Genomic DNA, 22984 nt, shown 5'->3' with positions numbered 1-22984 from the left:
GACAGAGTATCGCTCTGTCGCCCAGGCTGGAGTAAAGTGGCGCGATCTCGGCTCGCTGCAAGCTCCGCCTCCTGGGATCATGCCATTCTCCTGCCTCAGCCTCCCGAGTAGCTGGGAATACAGGCGCCCACCACCACACCCGGCTAAATTTTTGTATTTTTAGTAGAGACAGGGTTTCACTGTGTTAGCCAGGATGGTCTCGATCTCCTGACCTCGTGATCTGCCCACCTTGGCCTCCCAAAGTGCTGGGATTACAGGTGTGAGCCACTGCGCCCGGCCGGCAAATAATTCTTAAGCCATGAGGTTTACTAGAGGAAAAAGTAACCATCTATAACGCTGACACTTGGACATTCAGGCCATTCTGCCTTTAAGGAACTGAAGGTGAAGGCTGGGATCGGTAGAGAGTTCTCTAGGGCTCCCAGACCATTTATTCATTCCGTTTAAATATTCACCCCTGTGATCTTTGTGTATATTAGTAGCTTGTTTTTTTGTGGGAAGATTAAATAAGATGGTGTGGGTATAACTTGTGGGGTAAGGTTAGTCTGTATTTCGAGTTCACCCTTTAGTCTAATCCCTTTCCACAATATAGGATGCCTGGCATGTAATTTCTTTTTCCCCGAGACAGAGTCTTGCTTTGTCACCCAGGCTGGAGTACAGTGGTGTAATCTTGGCTCACTGCAACCTCCACCTTCTGGGTTCAAGTGATTCTCCTGCCTCAGCCTCCTGAGTAGCTGGGAATACAGGCACACGCCACCACGCCTCGCTAATTTTTGTATTTTTAGTAGAGATGGGGTTTCACCATGTTGGCCAGGCTGGTCTCAAACTCCTGACCTCGTGATCTGCCTGCCTCAGCCTCCTAAAGTGCTGGGATTACAGGAGTGAGCCACTGCGCCCGGCCTGACATGTAATTTTTAATGATGACAGTGATGAGGTCAACAATAAAAATGACATGATAAGCCAAGTCAGTCATTTCCAAATTGATTAGCAGTACTCCGCACACAGCAGATGCTCAGTAGAGGCTCTAATATTTGGTCACAGATGTATCCAGGTGACTATTTGGAAGTATAGTCATTGGAAGGAGCTTCTGCCCTTCCAAATGGGAGGAGGTTTCCTTCCTCGCTGCTAGAACCCAGACCAATGGATTAAGAAACACCAAGCTGAGGCTGGACACAGTGGCTCATGCCTGTAATCCCAGTGCTTTGGGAGTTCAAGGCAGCAGGATCACTTGAGCCCAGGAGTTCGAGACCAGCCTGGCCAACATAGTGAGATTCTGTCTCTACAAAAAATAAATAAATAAATAAATAACTGGGCATGGTGGCATGAACAGGCAGTCTCAGCTGCTACTCAGGAGGCTGATGTGGGAGGATTGCTTGCGCCTAGGAGTTGGAGGTTACAGTGAACTATGATAACGCCACTGCACTCCAGCCTGAGCAACAGAGCAAGACCCCTGTTTCTTTCTTTCTTTCTTCTTTTTTTTTTTTTTTTTTTTTTTTTTTTTTTGAGACGGAGTCTTGCTCTGTCGCCCAGGCTGGAGTGCAGTGGCGCAATCTCGGCTCACTGCAAGCTCCACCTCCCAGGTTCACGCCATTCTCCTGCCTCAGCCTCCCGAGTAGCTGGGACTACAGGTGCCTGCCACCACGCCCGGCTAATTTTTTGTATTTTTAGTAGAGACGGGGTTTCACCATGTTAGCCAGGATGGTCTTGATCTCCTGACCTCGTGATCCGCCCGCCTCAGCCTCCCAAAGTGCTGGGATTACAGGCATGAGCCACCGCGCCCGGCCTTTATTTTTTTATATTTTTTTTATTTTTTGAGACAGAGTCTCGCTCTGTCGGCCAGGCTGGAGTGCAGTGGCATGATCTCGGCTCACTACAACCTCCGCCTCCCGAACTCAAGCAATTCTCCTGCCCCAGCTTCCCGAGTAGCTGGGTTTACAGGCATATGCCACCACGTCCGGCTAATTTTTGTATTTTTTTAGTAGAGACGGGGTTTCACCATGTTGGCCAGGCTGGTCTCAAACTCCTGACCTCAGGTGATCCACCTGCCTCAGCCTCCCAAAGTGCTGGGATTACAGGCATGAGCCACTGCGCCCGGCCGACCCCTGTCTTTTAAAAATGAAAAAGAGGCAGGGTGAGGTCAGGAGTTCAAGACCATCCTAACCAAGATGGAGAAACCCCATCTGTACTAAAAATGCAAAATTAGCTGGGCATGGTGGCACATGCCTGTAATCCCAGTTGCTTGGGAGGCTGAGGCGGGAGAATTGCTTGAACCCGGGAGGGGGAGGTTGCAGTGAGCCGAGATCACACCACTGCACTCCAGCCTGGGCGACAAGAGTGAAACTCCATCTCAAAAAAAATTAAATAAATAAATAATAAAATAGAGCTCAGGTGCGATGGCTCACGCCTGTAATCCCAGCATTTTGGGATGCTGAGGCAGGCGGATCACCTGAGATCAGGAGTTTGAGACCAGCCTGGCCAACGTGGTGAAACCCTGTATTAAAAATACAGTACTTAGCCGGGCGTGGTGATGTGCGCCTCTAATCCCAACTACTCAGGAGGCTGCAGTGGGAGAATTGTTTGAACCTGGGAGGCGGAGGTTGCAGTGAGCCAAAATCACGCCATTGCACTCTGGGCTGGGTGACAGAGCAAGACTCCATCTCAAAAAATTATAATAATTAAAAAATAAAAAATAAGAAAGAAACACCAAGCTGAAAGCCAACTAGTATGAGGAAAATGAGTGTGGAAAACAACTAAGAAAAGTCTATAGTATGCATACCTAAGTGAAATTTTGCTCATTTTGTGTTGCCCTGGGTTACATGTGAGCCATATTATAAAAATGTGCCATTCCCTTAGCTTCCTGGATGGCTCAGGAGTTAGTAACTCCCTTGAAGTGAGATCAGTTCTGTATTACATTCATTTTTAGTTGTGCCTCCTGTGATTTTGTTAACTAGTCTGGGGTTTTGTGTTTTTTTGTTTGTTTTTGGTTATCTGGTTTTGCCTCCTTTGCCCCTTGTGGTTTGCTTTAGTTTTCTGTGTGTGCACATCTTCTGCTTTTTGAAGAACCTCAATCATATATCTGTGACTGATTTCAGTATCATAAAGTTAAATTAACATGGGGTAGTTATCTAACTAGTGACTGAGTCCCAAAGTATGAAACCTGTTTAAACACAGCATTTTTTTTCTTCAACATAAAATGGCAAAACTCCATCCTTGTTGACCGCCCCTTTGTATCCCTGTTGCTGTTGGCTGGGCTTTTAGGGTGTCTAAAATTCACATATGGCTTGATTGATTGATGATTGCGTAATTTATTTTGGCTTCCCAATTTGAACATCTGTTCTTTCCCCTTCACCCCTTTCCAGATGTCCCCTAGCTGTGCTGACCTCTGCACTGTGTAGTGTTGTCATCTGGTGGATTGTTTGTGACTACATTCTTCCCATCCTGCTATTCTGTCTCGATGGTTTCAGAACACAGTAGCCATCAGGACCCCCTGACAGATAGCTGCTGTAAGTGTCCCGTTCTGTTTCTCTGCCGTTGCTTACTTCTGGTGCCTAGTGTGGTTCCCACAATGCATGTTTTTCTCCTTGTCAGCTCCTAGCTTTGTTGGTTTGCCTATTTTCAAAGGTTCTTTTTCTGAATCTTTTCAATTAATGGGATGGTGGTGGGGAGGGAAGGTGGGCTTCACTGTTCCTCTCATAGAAAGGATATTGAAAGTAACATACGTTGTTTTAAAGTTATGCTTATCCTTAACAGATATTTCGAAATAGCAGTTGATAAAGACACTGAAACAGTTTTTCTTCACTGAAACAGTTTTTCTTCCCTATCAAAAGTAGTTAGCTTAGGATAATTGGGGTGGTTTTATTTTCGTCAGTTGGCTATACAATTTCCCTCTAGTTTTCTGTATCTTGAGTATGTCCTTCCCAATCTAGCAAAGAAGCATTTTTCCCACTGATCTACTTTCATTAAATATGTGATTTTGTAGCCTCGAAATCTGCCATTGTACAGCAGCTCTCTCGTAAGTCTTCTCTCTTTAGTGTGCAGAATTTCCTGCTCTGTCTCATTTTCCTCCTCCCCTTTAGGGAATACAGTAAGTACAGTGTGTAGCACTTGATGCTAAATGAAAGTAGGAGGTCGGAGCTGAGGTCGCCTGTTTAAGTTGGTGCATTTCCATATGATGGTCATTGTTCCCGCTTTTCTCCTTGCCCAGACATAGCCAGAATGCCTTTAATAGGCTAATAGCAGCAAATCTGTATTCTCTTGAGATCTTTCATCTTTGAAATGAAGACCTTAACAGCGAAGAGGCTTTATTTCTGCAGAAGAATGTACAAGAGGCCCACTTGTGGAACAGCATGTTGAAGACCCCCAGAAGGCGGGTGTGTCCGTGTCACGGGGTCCACCGCCACCCTCCTGTGTCTGAGCTGCGTTCTTCCTTCTCTGAAGCTTTTTCCTTAACTCATATTTTAAGAATTTCTTCTCTTGTCTCCTCTTGGACTTGGAAGTTATGAAAGAATGCAAAAGTTCCTTGCAAGATCTCTTCCAAAGAAAAATTCCATTGCAACCAACTCTGGTACTTTGTGGTTTCATTGAGTATTTTCTCGTAGCTGAGAAAGATTTAAAAATCAAGCTGATTTCACTCTTCAGAATTAGGCAAAACCTGCTTAACTTGCTCCTATTTATGGCATTTTCTTGAATATCTTACAAATAAAAGCTTATTGTCGCGCATTCAGACCTGCTGTATTTCTGAGATAGATTAACCTTTTGGGTGTTTTCTTCTTTACTCCTCTTAGTCAACTACGATTGCCACATATTCTGACTCAAGAGCATCATGCACTACATAGAGTTATTCTTCTCAAACTGTTCCAAGTGGCAAAGATGTTCTGAATGGGTGGAGCAGTTGCAAATAAGGCTTAGGCACTTTGTGGTTGAATGATCATTCCCAGGGTAAGTTTAAACATGGTCTCTATTAGGCTCTTTTCTTTTCAGTATTCCGTGTAAACTATACCTTCTGTTGTTATTGGTAATGACGTTTGCCATTGTATTTCTAGACCCAAGCAGAGTATTCAGTTCAGCCTGACTAATTATTTGGAATTTTGAGAAGCAAAAAGCTTGTGACAGTTACAGTGGTGTTAATCAGTATCATCTTTGTAGCACCCCCATGTCTTTCTCTCAAAAGGGTTTTATTTGTAAGGTGGTGACTCCTGAGCTCCACCATCCTCTGTCATCACCACCCACCTCTGCTGGCAGTGGACGCAGGTGGCGTGGCATCATCTCATAAGTTGTTTCCAGTGAAAAGCTCCTGTTATGCGGCATGCCTGGAGAATTAGGCCATAACAACACTTCAGGCTTCTGAGTCAGACTCGGAGATAGTGGAAAGCCTTCTCTGGAGGCTGCAGGGCCTCAGGGTCACCTTTGTGCACGCTCTTGTGGTGTCCGGAGTGGACAGCCAGTATACATAGTGCATAGTTGCCCTGATGGATTTTTTTCTTGGAATTGGACATTTATGTTCGAGACCTGGCTTTTTAGTTTTTGGCTTTGCCGTGTTCCTTGGGTTGCAGATTTCACTATATCTGAAATCTCAGAGTACCGAGGCTTCAAGGATGCTGCAGAGAAGAAGGTGAACTGGAGTATAGGCAAGAGGTAGGTAGGATGGAGGATTTTGTCAGGGGAGATGGGAAGGAAGAAAATACATCTGCTGCACACTGCTCTGCAAAGCCATGCTTGGCCTGGGTTGGAAGGCAGAAGGCCACGAGTGCCCGGGTTCCCTGTGACAGAGGCAACACGTCACCCTCTGGTGCCTGTCAGGTGGTGTGTGCTGTCACTCATGATAGCTCAGTGGAGTTCTCCCCCAACCCCGGCTTCATCAGTGCATAACCTGCAGTTAGGATAAATACCGTGTTGTCAGTGCAAATAACTGGAATCTTCCCTGGTGTGGTTAATACACTCAAGTTCTATCATTCTCTTGGTTTTAAAGTTCCACAGAAATTACTAGCTATTTAATATTATTATTATATTAGTTCACTTTAATTTACATTAATTTTATAGAGAAATAAATACTTTTAAAAAGATGTTTTCCAGCAGCCTGAGAATGACTGCAGGATTTAGCAGTAGTGTCTTGTTTTGAATGGCATTTAAACACTTCAGTCACAGTTTTAATTTGAGAAATCAGGATTCAGATTTCCTAAGCAGGCAGTGTATCAGCTCTTGTTTTTTTCTCAGATTAATTATTTTGCAGTGTGATTGTTGTCTGTACTTTTGGCCAACCGTGGCCTCAAATTATTTGAGAATTAGGTGTTGTATTTAAAAAAAAAAAAGCCAACAAGAGTCTGGTTTTCTCCGTGCGTAAGGGAGTGGCCGAGAGGAGCGGATGAGAACAGTGGCAGCACGAGTGCCCCGGCCTGGGCTTCAGAAGTAGCAGTGAAGCAGCAGCAGTTTGTTTTGTTTTGTTTGGTTTTATGCAAAATTCTATATTCAAATTCTTAGCAGAGATGAATAAATATTTCCCCATCACTTTATATAAACAAATAATTTTTAGGGATGGGCAGCCTGGCTCATGCCTATAAATCCCAACACTTTGGAAGGTCGAGGCAAGAGAATCACTGAGGCTAGAATTTTGAGAATAGCCTGGGCAACATAGCAAGACCCCATCTCTATAAAATAAAAAATGAAAAAATTAGCTGGGTGTGGTGGCATGTACATGTGGTCCCAACTACTCTGGAGGCTGAGTTAGGAGGATCAGTTGAGCCCAGGATTTGAGGCTGCTATGATTGCACCCCTGCACTCCAGCCTGGGCAACAGAGTGAGACCCTGTCTCTTAAAAAAAAAAAAGAAAAAAAATTTAAAAATAATTCCTTGTTTTTAGAAGTAGAATTCACAAGCCAGGGTAATAGTTGCCTTTAATCATACAATTAAGTTGCATATACACTCTTCTTTTTTTTTTTTTATACAGAGTCTCTATCACCTGGCTGGAGATCGGTGACACAAACATGGCTCACTGCAGTCTTGACCTCCCAGGCTCAAGTGATCCCCCTAACTCAACCTCCCAAGTAGCTGGAACCAAGGCACGCCCCACCACGCCCGGCTAATTATTATTATTATTTTATAGAGAGGACGTCTCACTATATTTTAGAATTTGGGCTTCTTAATGGTGTCTTGTTTCGTGACTGAAAATCTGAGAAGCTACTTTTACTTTTGGGCACAAAGACTTGTTTGGCTGGTGGATTTCTTTGGTGTGGGAATTGCTTAAAATGCCCAGGCTGGTCTCGAAATTTTGGCCTCAAGTGATCCTCCTGCCTTGGTCTCCCAAAGTGCTGGAATTACAGGCATAAGCCACCGCAACCACCTCCTTTTTCTATTTTGTTAGAACATTCAACATATCAGATGATCACACTCTAGGAGAATTTCTGAACCAAACATTGGCTGATTTATCCAGGATTCATGTCCCTCTGTGAGACAGAAAGCTAGTTTCATGGGGCCCTTAGAAATCCTGCATGAGTAAAGTGAAATAGTGGGGAAAGCTGCCCATCCCCTTCTCCCCAGAAGGCTTGGGACCGCTGGCCCAGACAAGCTCCAGGTTATGCTCTGGTTGCGGAGTCTCGCTCTTTGGCCCAGGCTGGAGTGCAGTGGCACGATCTCCGCTCACTACAACCTCTGCTGCCCGGGTTCAAGCAGTTCTCCTGCCTCAGCCACCTGAGTAGCTGGGATTATAGGCACCTGCCACCACGCTCAGCTAATTTTTGTATTTTTAGTAGAGATGGGGTTTCACCATCTTGGCCAGGCTGCTCTTGAACTCCTGACCTCGTGATCCAACCACCTCGGCCTCTCAAAGTGCTAGGATTACAGGTGTGAGCCACCGTGCCCAGCCTCTTGTTGCTTTTTTAGTGATGAGATGTTTAGCATTTTACTAAATGTTGGATATGCTTTGGTTTGGGTCATGCTAAGGTTGTAGAAATTTATTAATCTTAGCCTATTTTAAGGCCCTGTCTTTGGTATATTAGCCAGCATGGTGGTAGCTGAGGCCCGTGAGGTGGGATGCTCACTAATTGTAATGGTTCAACTTTTTACTCTTTTGAGCTGGGTTCTCATAAGTTGTTATTGGCTTTCTCACCTTTATGTTTGAATAGGAGAAAAGAAAGCTTGTTAAGTCAGTATTTTCTCTTTCAGAGAATTAAAAGTTGGTATCTATAAATGTGTGTATATGTGTTTAGTTTGTCATTGATTATCACTTGAAGAAAAGAATTGCATATAGGCCTGGTGTGGTGGCTCACACCTGTAATCCCAGCACTTTGGGAGTAAGTGAGGTGGGCGAATCACCTGAGATCGGGAGTTCGAGACCAGCTTGGCCAACATGGCAAAGCCTCATCTCTACTAAAAATACAAAAATTAGCCAGGTGAGGTGGTGGGCGCCTGCGGTCCCAGCTACTCAGGAGGCTGAGGCAGGAGGATCGCTTGAACCTGGGAGGCAGAGGTTGCACTGAGTCGAGATCACGCCACTGCACTCCAGCCTGGGTGACAGAGCAAGATTCCATCTCAAAAAAAAAAAAAAAGAATTGCATATAAAATCTTTTGATGTCTTCTGCTGTTTTCCCTATGACAATTTAAAGAGGAAAGAAAAAAAAAAACCAAAGGACCATCTGCCTCTTAAAGGACATTCCGTGTGGCCTTTATCTCAGGATGTTCTTTTCTGATTCATCATGTACTTCCTCCTGGGCAGCCTACTCTCATATGCACCAGTTTCTCAAGCTTTTTAGAGTTTAATTAAGGCAAGCTTTACAAAATTTAAGTGTTTTCACTTTCATTTTAGTGGCACTTGGAGATTTAGTAAGTGTTATATATAATTCAGGCAAAACTCATATTTTGCTTAAACACTTTCTAAAATTTTGAAACGTTATATAAAATTACTGTTGATTTAGTGGATTATTACCCATACTTACAGCTTTGAAGAGTGAATATTGTATAGTTACTTCCTAAATTTATGCTCCTCTTCTTTAGAATTTGAGCTCTTAATGGTGTCTTGTTTCATGACTGAAAGTCTGAGAAGCTACTTTTACTTTTGTTGGGCACAAAGATTTCTTTAGCTGGTAGATTTCTTTGGTGTGGGAATTGCTTAAAATGCCAAGTCATTCGCCTTCCAGGAGCAAAGCCCTCTGGTTGTCTTTGTGTAACCTTCAAAGAGAAACGAGATGCTTCATTTTAAAAGGCCTTGATGTGAAAATGTGTTTCAGATTTTTTTGGTAAATGTGTTGATGGAAAATCCTCTCAATTCTCAAGATAATTTGCACTAAAGTGCAAAAATACTTTCCTCTGTCAAGTATTTGCAAATGGTTTCAGTGAATATAATCTTATTTTTTTCCAACTATTTTCAGAGTAATTCTTCAATCCAGTGTTCAGAGCTGTAAAACATCTGAACCTAACATTTCTGGCAGTGCAGGCATTACTAAAAGAACCACCAGATCTGCTTCAAGGAAAAGCAGTGTTAAAAGGTGAGAAAAGAATCCTACTCTTCTGAAAAGTTGCAAGCGTTTGTTTTCCAGTTTAATATTTGGACCCTACCTCTGGAGATTGACATGAAATTAGGAGAAAGTAGAGTCTCTGTGATGGGAAATTCATCAAACGTGTATTCCTTGTTCATTATCTAAGAAAATCTGGACCATTTTAATGTAGGCTTTTGTTTTGTTTTTTAGAAGTAATTCTCAACACTGGAAGTATGGTCTCTGGGTCATGATATGGGAAAGTTTTAAGTTAAGAATTTCCAAAGCTGGCTGTCAGGACTTGGAGGACATTTTTCTAGGTGTATATCAGGTACAGCATCATTGCTGGACAACTAGCTGCAAATGAATGTGATGGTAGAAATGAGACAACCAGAGAGTTTGAGGATCCTTCTCTACCTAGTGACTCTTTGTCCTCTTGGCCACAGCCCACACCCGAGGCACTAGTTCTTTCACTGTTGTCACTGTCTTCAGTGAGTGTAGGCAGAATTTCACAAGGAAACCAATGTGTTCTGTGGCCATGTCGGTGACTCTGTTGTCTTTGGATATTTCTTATGAAGTGGACGTGTCATTTTTAAAGTATTCTGAAAACAGATCCCATCTGAAGAGAGAATAAATAGCCCAGGAGTGGAAGTGGGGATAGATGGCTCAGGAGTAGAAGGGGGCACCTTTTCATCGTTGCCTGGTGTTGGCAGCCCATGCAGTCCTGTTTTTGTCCTCCTGGTAAAAACGATCTCTTCTAATAGACATGAGCGACCTGAGGATAATCAGAATCAGACTTTAAAATGTCCTGCACGTGTGCCCTGCTTCTTTTCAGCTTCCCTGCCGTGTATATCCGAGGCTTTGGGCCTCGGGGCCTTATCAGTGTGAAATTAGTCGCCAGTGCAAAGCAGCCAGTCTCCCAAGAGACCTTGGCAGAGCTGGGAGTTCTGTATGCTTTGCCTTTTGAAGACTCATTCAGCTCTGCCATGTCTCCTCTTCACTGTTTGTTTTGTACAACCTTACTGCACACTTAATACTCACATGGGGACGCAGCAGTGCCCCGGCATAAGGATTGGAGGACTGTCAGGCACTGACTCATGATTCCAGGATTTAAAATTTTTCATTAGGAATGTACCAAATATTCCTATTTCTTTACTGTTTGATTCTTCTTGAGAAGAATATTAGAGAAATACTGACCAAAGGTCAAAGATTTAGGTACATTGGAACAATAGCGGAGTGTTATTTATAACAGTGAGAAACAGGAAATGGGCTCAAGATTGTTACATTATGCCAAATGAATTGGGAGTCATACAGTTTAGTACACGAAGCAGTAGGTGAAAAGAGCCATGCATAACAATTCTGAAGTATGGGCCGGATGTGGTGGCTCGCGCCTGTAATCCCAGCGCTTTGGGAGGCGGAGGCAGGTGGACCACTTGAGGTCAGGAGTTTGAGACCAGCCTGGCCAACATAGTGAAACCCCGTCTCTATTAAAAATACAAAAATTAGCCAGGTGTGGTGGCAGGCACCTGTGGTCCCAGCTACTCGGGAGGCTGAGGCAGGAGAATCACTTAAACATGGGAGGCGGAGGTTTCAGTGAGTCATGATCACACCACTGTACTCCAGCCTGGGCGACAAAGTGAGACTCTGCCTCAAAAAAGAAAAAAAAAAAATTCTGAAGTGTGACTCTAATTTTGTAAGTGTAAGTATACTATATATGTATAGAAATATAGAGATGTATAAATATTTATATAATATATAATATTTATATAATATATAATTTATATATATATTTATATATAATATTTATATAATATATAATATTTATATAATATATTTATATTTATAGATGAGTAAGTTTCTGTATATGCATAGAAATAAGACAAAGGGAAAATATGCTATGATGCTAATAAAAGTTCTGGTTGGTGGGACAGTTGGGATTTTTTTCTTTTTTATTGTCTTATTTTCCAATTTTTCTACAATAAATGAAGGGAAATGGGAGTGTTTTAACTGACACTTATTGGTGAGCCAAGCTATTAAAAATTCAGGCTGGGCGCAGTGGCTCACGCCTGTAATCCCAGGACTTTGGGAGGCCGAGGCAGGTAGATTATGAGGTCAGGAGTTCAAGACCAACCTGGCCAAGATGGTGAAACTCTGTCTCTACTAAAAATACAAAAATTAGCTGGGCGCAGTGGCGGGTGCCTGTAATCCCAGCTACTCGGGAGGCTGAGGCTGGAGAATCACTTGAACTTTGGAGGCGGAGGTTGCAGTGAGCTGAGATGGCACCATTGCACTCTAGCCTGGGCAACAGAGCAAGACTCTGTCTCAAAAAAAAAAAAAAATCAAATAAAAAGCCTATTGTTGATGACAGTTAATTGTTAATTTTGACATGTCTTGAAGGGGCATATTCTCGTATGAGTATGAGTGCTCAGGCTTTTTTTTTTTTTTTTTTTTCCTTTGACATGGAGTTGCCCAGGCTGGAGAGCAGTAGTGTTTTCTCGGCTCACTGCAAACTTCGTCTTCCAGGTTCAAACCATTCTCCTGCCTCATCCTCCCGCTTCATCCTCCCAAGTAGCTGGGATTACTACTTGTGGATGGTGTGTGCCACCACACCTGGCTGATTTTTGTATTTTTAGTAGAGACGGGGTTTCACCATTTTGGCCAGGCTGATCTTGAACTCCTGACTTCAAGTGATCCACCTGCCTCAGCCTCCCAAAGTGCTGGGATTACAGGCGTGAGCCAGGCGCCCGGCCGCTCAGGCTTTTGTTAACAGCGTAGTGTGTCTTGCACATTTAATTCTGCTGTTTGCTTTTTTAGATTATGCTTTTTAGGTTACAGAAGAGTAGAGTCCGGGAGCCTGGCTGGCACTTGCCAGGTCATATCGTCTTCCTTTGAGGAAGGAAGGGCTGGCCTTGCCTCTGTTTTTCTATCTAGGTCTCATTGCGTTTTCATGTCACTCTAGTAACCTGAACTCCTGCCTCTCTGGAGAAGTGGTTCCTGGTTGCAGCAAGCATCTGCCTCAGGTCCCTGGCGGGGATGCTTTGAGGGTCCTAAGGTAGATTTCAGAGTCAGTAATTTGGACTGAATGTTGAAATGACCGAAAGCAGCTTCCAGGAATTTGGGATAGTTCTGAAAACCAAAAAGACTTCTTTTAAATTCCAAAATGGACTTTCAGAGATGATGTGGAGAGCAAAAGGAGTCTAACAGTGAGGATTAACTGGGGCTCACAGCTTATTTCCCCACCTTCCTCTAAGTGGGTTCTTTCTTTGTGCCTCTTTTGGGACTTTGTCCTGTGCTCACATCACCCTACCTGTTATCCACCTACAGCTTACAAAAGAAAGGCAAATTATGTATAGTTTTTAAGAATTGGAGTTAGCCAAGCTGTAGCCTGGAGCTTTTATCCCACTGAATATTATTCATAATATCATACTAAATAGTATTCATTTCTGTTTGGAGGGTAAGAGGGAATTAGTATATTGGTGCACGGTCTGATTCTGGACAAAATAGTATGAGCTAAGATTGTTGAGTAAATTTAAAGTATTGAGTTGAAATTTTTAAACAGCAGTAGAAAAAAAAATAGAGCACCCTTTTGGGGTCCTTTCATCCCTACCTGCAACGTAGCAGGGTTGCCAGTTCCTACTGGTTTGTCATCATCTCTGCGGCACATAGGAACTTGACCTTCCATTTTCATGTTCCTTGGCATCCAGGATGAAGACTCCACCCAAACTCGTTTTGCGCTTAATTGGTGCTTTTGATTTTTGGTTTTACTGAGAGGCTCTTCAGCTTTGGGGAACTTTTTCAAAAACGTCAAAAGAGCAATTACTTGGGGCAGCTGAAAAAACAGGAGTGATGTCTTAACTATTTGTCTTTGGGAAAAGGTGCCACTGTTTCTCACAGAAGATGACTATCCCCTCGTGTATCCATTTGAAGCTGTGCCACATCGAAACCTAAATCTCATGTGGCCACAGGTCTGGGACAGCGGCCAGGCAGCCTGTGTGGCCCTCGGTCCTGCCAGGGCTCTGTGTGGCACCTTCTCATTCCCTTCCCCGAGTCTGGAGAGGGAGGTGAGTGGGCTTCTCCACCTCCCACTTCCTGTTAGAGCTATAAATCCATGCTAACCTTTCTCTTTTAAGAATTAATAAATCCAGTGAATAATTGGCTCCGTTGAATTGGCCTGTTTTCAGTGTTCTCACATGACCTCTCTGAAGAACTCTCTTAGAACAGTCTTGGAAATTTCATCATGCTCCGAGTGAGAGCCTGCAGCCACCTCATTTGCTCGCATTCACTCATGTCTTCACGCAGCCCTTCCGCTGGTGCGTGTTTGTTAGCTTATGCTGTTTCTTTTGGGCAGGCTCTTCTTTTTTTAAAATGATAACTTCATTCATTTTCTAAGAAACTGTCATGTACAAGTTACTTTAATTCTGAGTTGTATCACTAGGAACCATCACTTTCTGCTGCAGCTGCCAAACCAAACCTAAGGTCCGGGGCTCTGGGGTGCTTTGTACCTAATTCTTCATATTGTGGGGGTTGGGGAGAGAAATGCTCAGGTTCTTTCCTTAGCCTCTTTTTTTTTTTTTTTTTTTTTTTTAAATGAGACAGAGTCTCACTCTGTTACCCAGGCTGGAGTGCTGTGGTGCGATCTTGGCTCACTACAACCTCCACCTCCCAGGTTGAAGTGATTCTCCTGCCTCAGCCTCCTGCATAGCTGGGAATACAGGCGTGCATCACCACGCCTGGCTAAAAATTTTCTTCTGTATTTTTAGTAGAGATGAGGTTTCATCATGTTGGCCAGGCTGGTCTTGACTCGTAACCTCAGGTGATCTGTCTGCCTCGGCCTCTCAAAGTGCTGGGATTACAGGTGTGAGCCACCGCGCCCGGCCTCTTTCCTTAGCTTCTAAAACCACGAGTGTTTTCAGGAGCCCTTCAGTTGGGAGCAGCTGCATCTAGGACCTCTGACTTCTTCAGAAGCGTTCTCGGGTGGCTTTGCTGGTGTCACACCTGCCACTGCCTCTTGACCCTCAGAGCCTCAGATCTGGGCACCTGTTCCGTTGCCTCTGGGTGTTAATTTTTGGCTACTGCCATTATCTCCAAAGTCCATCAGGAGAGGAGTCCCAGAAGGTTGTCTCCAAATGTTTCTTTGTAAAATGCTATTTCTCTCCAGTGTTTTAAAATATTAATGATCCTTTGAAATTCCAGATATTTTCCCACTTGTCTCACTAGCTGGTCTGGATCTTTGACTCAGTGCTCTGTTGGGATCTCTGAAAACGAAATGATCGATTCAAACGCTTCTCCTTGAAGAGCGCAGCAGCAGCAGCATCGGGCGAGGAGCACTCCAGATTGGAAGTGGTTTTTCTGACTCTTATTTTGGTTTTGTTTGCTTTCTGAAAGTTGTTACTGACCTGAAAGTGTAGCGTCGTGAACTGGGGAAGGAGAGAAGAGAGGCAGGATGAGAATCATGGAGTGCGGAGGCAGGTAGCCCGTGGGGTGCCTCCTGTGCTCGGTGGAGCTGGAAGCCGCTTAGGTGCCAGAGCTTTTTTTGTGACCAAATTCTGGCTTTTGAAATAACCCAGTAACAGTTCTCTATCTTTTCATTCTGCCCGATCCTCCCACAGCCTGGTCCCTCAGAGGAAAGGAAGGACAAGGAGTGCTTTGCAGCACGTGCCCCTGGCGGCGTCATGGTACTTTCCTGGCCCTGCTGCCCCTGCCCGTCCGTCTTTTATGATTTTTATTTACTTGTATTGGTTTTTTTAAATTTCTATTTTTTGCAGAACTGAGCCTTTTTCTGCCCTGCCTTTCTCCTGTTTGTCTTTCCTTTGTGGTTGATATTGTGTTGTCTTCTCCAAAGTATTTGTCATTAGAAATTTACAGCAAGCGTATACTTTTTAGCATGTCAGTATTTTTATTATGTTGCCCTCCTTGTCTTTGATAACTGCCTGTGGACACTGTGTAAACTTTCTGGTAAAAATCCTTTTTTTTCCCCCTGTAGTCTCTCCATTTCAAGGACTAAAACAGTCTTGCGTTAAGTAAAAACCTGTGACCAGAGCTGAAGGAAGACTCTAGGACTGAAAACTGCAACAGAAATTAGCACAATTTGAAAACAAAACAAAATTGCAAAAGCCTTAGTTGCTTTTTCCACCTAAGAAGTTGATCAATGGAGAAAATGTCCACTGGAGTTTGAATAATGAACTTTGAGTTTGGGTGCAAGCGAATGACTCAGAGAAGGGTCCAGCTCTCAAGCTGAACGACAAACATGCTGTTGTAAATTTAGTCTCAGGTGTAAATACCCAAGCCCTCTGGTACCCAGGGAGCTGGCTGGTCTGTGGTGCATGTGTGTCCTTGTGATGGCAATCATTGTAGTTGCTGGCCTTCAGAAGAATTGAGGATCTGATGGAGGTTTTTTATGTATTTATTTTCTGTTCACCTTGTGACCCTGTGTCAAAATTTATAAAGATACAAAAGGCATTACTGAAATGGTACTTTCGTAATTTGATACTATTTGGCTTAATCATCTTCACTTGACTATTTGTAATACTGTTGTAATGTTAACTCTGTTAAGTACCCAAGCTGCTTGTCTTCCACCAAAGAGTGCTTTATTAACAAGAATCTGTGAAAATCACATTTAAACACTGTTGCATGTTGTAAGACCAGGTGGTACCTTAGTAACCTAAAACTTGCAAGAGAATATTAATGGTAGCTTTAGAAGACTCAGGAGGAGAAACTGACTTCAGAGTTGGAAGATGTTGCAAGTCGTTCCTTTTTCTGTCCTTCAGGGACTGAAGAACTGGGAGGCTGCCCATTGTTTGGTTGCCAGTCATACAAATTAAAATCATATTTCCTTCCATGCATGGAAGAAACACACTATTGGTTTTTCCCCTTGGAAACAGCAATCCCAAATAATGTCGGCTTACAAAAAAAAAGTTACCACTTTTTTAGAGTCCTTCCCTGTAACATTGGATTTTTTTTTTCCCTTATGAGATCCACCTAAGGCCATTGACGTGGCCTGCGATCTCAGTGACAATGATCTGCTTCTGGATCTCACTGTTGCCTTTGGTTAGGGAACACAACTAGTAACTCTGCAGAGTGCCTTCTCCCGCAGCCCTACTGGAACACAGCAGAGTCTGTGCCATGAAGCAATTACAGAAACAGAATTGATGTGCTGCTAAAAAAAAAAAAAATGGGGCCCGAAATAAAAGAATATATAGTACTCACCTCAGTTCCTTCCATAAGAAGTGGGTGGTTTAATGATTGTTAAGCCATTTTTGCCTGTGCCGGGAGCATGGAGGGCTGAGATGTCAACAGGCAGTGGGAAACAAATGCCCTCCTAAGCCACAAGGCGTGCGCCAGATCAGTAGGCAACTCCATTTTAAGAAGCTGCCTTTTTCACAAAACTGGAAGAAATAAAAGCGGTTGGAATAAACAAGTTAAAAGTCTTTAATGCAAAAAGTAATTGAAAGGCAGTGCCTCCATTTTGGTGTACTTTCTTGGAAGAAAGTATAAAATTGACCGGCATCATGAGAGACGGAAGATGCTGTGTTCTCAGCCAAACAAGCAACTCTTTCCCCGCCAGGCACTGTCGGGTGGGGTCAGGCCAGCTTTTAAACACTGGGGACTGGATCACAGAAAAACAGTGGTTTTCTGTCCCTGGAAATGAATAGGCACAAAGACCCACTTGGCTGTGGGCAGACTACTCTTCAATAAGATTTGGGTGGGAGGAGGAACATTCCTTTTGCTATTTTGAGCTGAGACAGTATAAATATTCAAACTGTGCCATGCATAAAGCATTGAATTCTCAGGGCACCTCTTCTTCCCCTTACCCCTTTTAAGGCCATCCCCTCCATTAATAATAATCCAGGTAGTTGTGAAAATCGTGCTTCTATCTGATCCCTTCTTAGTTTGGCTTTTCATCCCATCAGAACAAGTAAACGTAGGCGCCACAGCTCTTGTGAGTACTGTCTCCCTCACGGTGAATGAGCCTCCTGGTGTTTCGTCCAAGAAAAGAAAGGGTGTCAGTGCAACCACAGCCCTTTTTCATTTTATAAACTGCCTCTTCATGTTGCCTGCTCAAGTTTCCACCTAGAATTGCTATCACTGTGGCTCTTTCTAAAAATCTTTCTATTTAACTGGTTCACTGAAATTAGTCATAGAAAACTTGTGATTTGGTGAAGAGGCATTCCTTGTAATAACCAAATGACTTGGGATGGTTTGCATAGCAACAGTGTTACACTTATGAGGACTGTCTCTAGCATCCAGGAAGTCTCTGGGTCTGAGGGATGGAAAGTTCTTCCTGCTATGAATGAGAGTGGACTCTTCCCCTCACCCCCAGCTGAAACCACAAACAACCAGAATCTTCTGGAATTCTGACTTAGAGTCGTTGTTATAGAAGACCTTGTTGCTATGGAACATGAAACTGTGTGTCAGATGGAGAGATCCCCTTAACCTAAGAGCCTTAAATAGCCCTGAAAGTACACCGGGACAGTTTGCAATGGAATTAAAATTGGAAGTGAATATTTTAGGTGCTCTTGAAGCTTTCTGGGGACTCAAAATTATTGAGTCAGGAACAGTCCGGAGGAAGAGCGTCTGCAAAACTGGGTTCCTAGAAGTACAGACGGACGTAGCTTTTTGTAGAATTTGGTGGGGAGCAGCGCCTCGTGAGAGCAGAATGGCCTGGCGTGGCCAGTGCTTCCCGGCAGCACGCGGCTCTGCCGGCCTTCAGAATTCCCCTGTTCTGAGCTTGATGCCCCTAGCCTGTCCCCTACCTACTTCCTCCCCTCCTCTCTAGCCCTCTCACAGGGGTGATTGCTACCTCTCTCTTTTCTTGGGCCTAGGCAAGTTTTAGAGGAGTTCCCAAGCATTGTTATGAGGCCAGTGTGCTCGAGGCCAGTGTGCTCCCTGGGCGGGATGGCCTGGGCTTGTGTGTGGCCTGAGGGCTCTCCTGGGGCCTTCTCTTTTCCCAGTCACCTTTGGAGCCACAGAAGCAGTGCACTCATTGGATGTCTGTTCTTAACACAGCTTCTCTTTCTACATTAAAAAAAATCATTATTGCATTTTGGAAAGCAGTGCTCATCAAAAGCAACTTTTAAAACCTATTTTATTGTTCCTTTAAATGTTCTCTCCCACTGAAACTGCCCTGGAGAGGCTATCTGCTGCTCTTCCATTTCCCCACATCAGGGTATTCTCCATGTCACTCAGTGGAGATGACTCCAGATGTGTTTAAAGACTGGACAATTCACCTATACTGTGTAGGAAATTACCTCCTTAATTACCTGGTAGAATTGTCAGCAGACATGTTCATCCGATGATAGTACTGCAGTTTTCTATTAATAATTTGCAGACTTTTATCTAACCTGCACTCATGTACAGATTATTAAAAGTTTTAAAATGTAACTGATCAGTATTGATCAATCATTGTCTTGATTTTTTTTTACAGCGTATATTTCTAATCATATTTTTTAAAGCCAAGAGAACTGGTTGAATGAATGTTTATTTTCCTGAAGGTATTTTTAAGATAAAGCTTCCTAATGGCGTGTAAACTTTGCATATGTATGTAGTTTGATACATACTGTCACATTTGAAAATCTTGTGGGTTGTAACTGGTTTTATACAAAATATCGAATAGTGGAAATTGTATAATTACAATCATGTAATTAAAAGTATTAACCCAACAGCCTTTTTGTTTATTGTGTTACTTACCAAGCATTTTGAATTCTGGTAGGCAGTGGGTTAGATCATAAAGCAGAGGTAACCCGGAATCTGTGTAAGTCTTCTAGGACGGCCATAATGGAATACCCCAGACTGGGTGGCTGACACAGAAGTTCATTTCCTCACAGTTGTGGAGGCTGCAAGTCCACGACCAAGCTGTGGGCGGGCTTGGTTTCTCCCAAGGCCTCTCTCCTGGGCTTGGAGGCGCTGCCTCCTCGCAGGGCCTCTCTTTGGTGCCTGCGTGGCCCTGGTGCCTCTCTTCCCCTCTACTCCCCTCTCAAGAGGACACCAGTCAGATTGGATTGGGGCTTACCCCGATGGCCTCATTTTAACTTCACCACGTCGTTAAGGGCCCCATGTCCACACAGAGCCACATCTGAAGGGGCTGGGGTTAGGGCTTTAGTGTTTGAATCTAGAAGTTAGTCCAGCCCCCTTCTGTAGGGTAAGGTGGTGAGTGACGGGGGCTCCTGCTGCCAGGCCATTCCTCACACCCCAGCACCAGCTCACACAACACAAAGTTTTGACTTTCTGCAGACCTCTAAAGATAAGACTTGTCAGTCAGGCTCTTGGGATCCTGCAGGGCATTTTGCCTGCCAAGGTCGGGCGGCACCGGCCCCAGCACCCTCCCCAGCTTGTGGTCCAACCCCGGATGCCAGACCCGTGCTTTCTACCTGCCCTGCCTCTGGTGCCGGGCAGGACCCCAAGGGCTCAGTGTCCACACCTCACACACAGCTTACTGCTGAGACTCAAGACCCTGTGTTCTGTCGAGTTCTACCCAGTTCCCCCAAGGAGCTGTGCTTGGATTCACACTGGGATACAAGTGTCCAAAATAAAAACCAGAGACCTGCCTTCTCGCCCCTCTCCCAACTCCACACCACACATGACCCCCCATAGTGTTTATTTGCAGACCCTGGCTCTGTGGGAGCTGTGGCCTCTCCCTGCCCCTCCATGGCTTCCCCTGAGGCCACTAGAGCTCTCCCCTGACCCACTAGAGCTCAGGCAGCTGGCGCCACCACGCAGCTCCGTGAAGTCCCTGAATGCTGCAAAGGGGCCGGCTTAGAGGCATTGTTTGAGATGAAACCACGAGGCATGTCTGTTCTTCCTGGGGGGCTGGGCCTTCTAGGCCTGTGGCTGGGAGGCAGCAGGCTGCGGGGGACCCCTGGTCCTTAGACACTTGTCTCCTTCCCTGTCATCTAGAGCCACTCTGCCCAGGGCCCATCCACCGTGTGCGGGATTTGCTCATCCCCTCTGCTTCCATTTCTTAAGTGAAATGGAAATGAAAAAAATCCCTACCTTAGCAGTTAGTATGAGAGTTAACACGTGGAAAGTGCTTAAAACAGTATCGGGGCATATCTTTCAATTCACTACTTTGTCATATATTTTAGGTCATTTTCTCTAGATAATTGGGGAAAGAATGACTGATAGCAGATTACAGTCCCTCAGTTTCTGATATTTTTGGTACCTGCAGCATAATTTTGTGCACAGGTAATGGTGTAAACATTTAAAAAGAGGTCATGTAAACTATTTTGCCTTGAAGTGGGGACCCACACGCTGAAGCTAAGTCTCGAGAGTGGTTGTTCAGAGGCAAGCTTGGGCCATGGGAGAGGAGCTGCAAGGGACCCTTCCCGCGGCCCCTCAGTGGACTGAAATGCAAGTTGGCGTGGAAAGTGCAAGTCCCACTGGGCGTATCCTGCCCCAGCTCCGCCACTTCTGTGGCCTTGGGGACCCTTGATCTGCTGGCCGAGCCTCACTTTGTTCAGTGGTACAATTGGACTAGTGAGCGCCTAGCGTTTGGTTTAACAGAAGTACATGGCTGTGCCTTAGCTGGGGGACTGTGACATCAACTTTGCCGTCTCCCCCTCCTCTGTGTGTCTAAGTGCAGCTATGGGTGCATTGGAAAGGAGCATCTAGGGAGGAATTCTCCAAGAACACGAGCTTTAGCTCCTCTGTAGCACGCCCTGACTAGCTGCCACACTCTCCCGGTTAACGTCTTACTGTCAGCACTGCATCCGTGTTCTGCAGAAATTCTTCCTGGGCGGTGCTGGCTATTTCCTTAGGATAAATTCTTACAAAAGGGGTTTCTGGGTCAAAAATTTGTAAGATGTTAAAGCTTTTGCTGTACACTGTGTGAAAAAGCACCTTGGTAGAATTGTTGAGAACATGCATTCTGGGCCCAGGCTGTTTGCAAACCTAAGTGCTGCCACTTAGCTTAGATTTGAGCTGAGTGACTTAGGCTCCCTAAACCCGTTTCTTCTCTGAAATGGGGATGGCAGTATCCATCTTACAGGGTTGTGTGAGGATGAAATGAAAAGTTAATATTTTTCATAGCTGAGAACAAGTGTCTGGCACACACTAAGAGCCATATATATTGTGCCTAGTAAAAAAAATAAAATTAATGCTGTCCAGGAGAAGTGTAAAAATACACAGTCGCCGCTGCCCGCTCCTCTCCCGTTAGCAGCTGTTGTGACGCTGGTGAGCTGCTCAGTTAATAGCAGGACGCCGGCCTCAGCGCCGTGGGTAGGGGGTCACGCTCACTGTCCTGCTGTATTATGTCGTCCTAGCTTTAGCTTTTCCACATTGATTTTGGGCATTTTGTCTTCCAAGCGGTTGGCGCAGCCTGCCCTTACGTCCTAGCCTCCCTGTGTCTATCGGTTTATTGGGGGAGAAATGGATCCCCCTGAGCAAAGCCTTCCGGATTCCTCCCCAGCGCCTCGGGGGTCCCTGGCCTGTGTGGGAGTGGGGGGCCTTCCGCCTCTGCCTCCCCGCCTCTAACCCCTCCTGACTCTTTGGCAGCAAGTCTGCATGGCTTTGACACGCTTCTGGACGACGCGTGCTGGGTCCACACCGAAGTCCCCAGGTAAGGAGGCCCCGGCCCGGCCGCGGAGGCTCTAATGGGCCAAGTCTGTTTCTAAAGAGGGAGACGACTCCGCGTGGGAGGGCCACCGTGTGCTTTGTGCGTTGTGGGACTCAGGGAGGACAATGGTTTCTCCTGGCCCTGGGTGTGTTTCTCTGTGTTAAACAAGACGTCTTTTCAGGCGGGGCCGTTCTCCCTGGCGTGGGACTCCGGGGAATGCAGCGTGTCTGGCGTCCCGGCACCCGCCTACTCGGTGCCACCGGACGGTCCAGGCCCCCATGCGTTTCCCTGGCCCCGGGCTGTTGCTGCCCCCAGCTGGGAACGGCTCACCCGCTTCCAATGCCGCTTGTCCTGGGCAGTACACAGGACAGAGAAGCCGCCTCGGTGCTCTCGGGCCGGCGGGCAGAGGAAGGAGCTGGAGGAAGGGGCTTCTCGGAGGGAGGGCGCGGGACGGGCTCCCCGGGAGCGGGTCCGCTGCACCTCCTCCAGCGGGGACTTCAGGGTGGCCTGGGCGGTGGAGCCAGAGGGGTCTCCCTTGCCTGCGCCTGGATTGCGGGGTCAGCCGGGACCCAGCCGGAGGGAGACGCACGGAGCGCCCCGGCAGGACCGCGGTTGGCGTGTCCTCAAATAGCCGCGGAGTGTCCACTCAGCACTCACTGGCCAGGCTGGAGGGTAACGGCTGATGGCCGTTCTGGGCCCCAACCCAAGTTTGCCTTGCGGTTGAGAGTTAGCGGCCCAGGAAACTAGTCCTTGCCGTCCACACAAACTCAAGCCCTGAGACAGGCCCTGTGGTGGTGGTGGTAAGTACAGCGCTGTCCATCTCCTCCCTTTTCCAGCGATGGTTCGCTGTCCCAGGCTGTCACCTTTCTAGACCGGCTTCTGATCTGGCTCGGGATCCACAAGGACTAGACCTGCGGGGAAGGTCTCTCCTGGACACGCCCGTTGCCCACTGCAAGTTCTCTCCAGGTGCAAT

At 45.5% G+C, this 22984-nt stretch overlaps 1 protein-coding gene across 14 annotated transcripts in view; it reads left to right on the top strand.

Moving 5' to 3' along the window:
- Positions 1 to 22984, top strand: part of CDC14B (cell division cycle 14B) — a 125582-nt gene extending 102598 nt beyond the window's left edge. For 2 of the 14 annotated variants that reach the window (XM_055350004.2, XM_063696598.1), the window contains exons 13-15: positions 9357 to 9473; positions 15071 to 15136; positions 15445 to 19120. In XM_055350004.2, coding sequence (XP_055205979.1) covers positions 9357 to 9473; positions 15071 to 15136; positions 15445 to 15481 — 220 coding nt within the window. In that variant the 3' untranslated portion in view covers positions 15482 to 19120. Of the gene's footprint in view, positions 1 to 3356; positions 3501 to 4201; positions 4717 to 4781; positions 4936 to 9356; positions 9474 to 14654; positions 19121 to 21950; positions 22015 to 22847 lie in introns of those variants that run through there. The other 12 variants (XM_031014622.3, XM_004048312.5, XM_055350003.2 and 9 more) reach the window with 8 other exon arrangements.

Source organism: Gorilla gorilla, chromosome 13 (genome assembly GCF_029281585.2).
Source record: "Gorilla gorilla gorilla isolate KB3781 chromosome 13, NHGRI_mGorGor1-v2.1_pri, whole genome shotgun sequence".
NCBI classification, from domain to species: Eukaryota; Metazoa; Chordata; class Mammalia; order Primates; family Hominidae; genus Gorilla; species Gorilla gorilla.
This window is presented reverse-complemented; position numbering and strand designations above follow the sequence as displayed.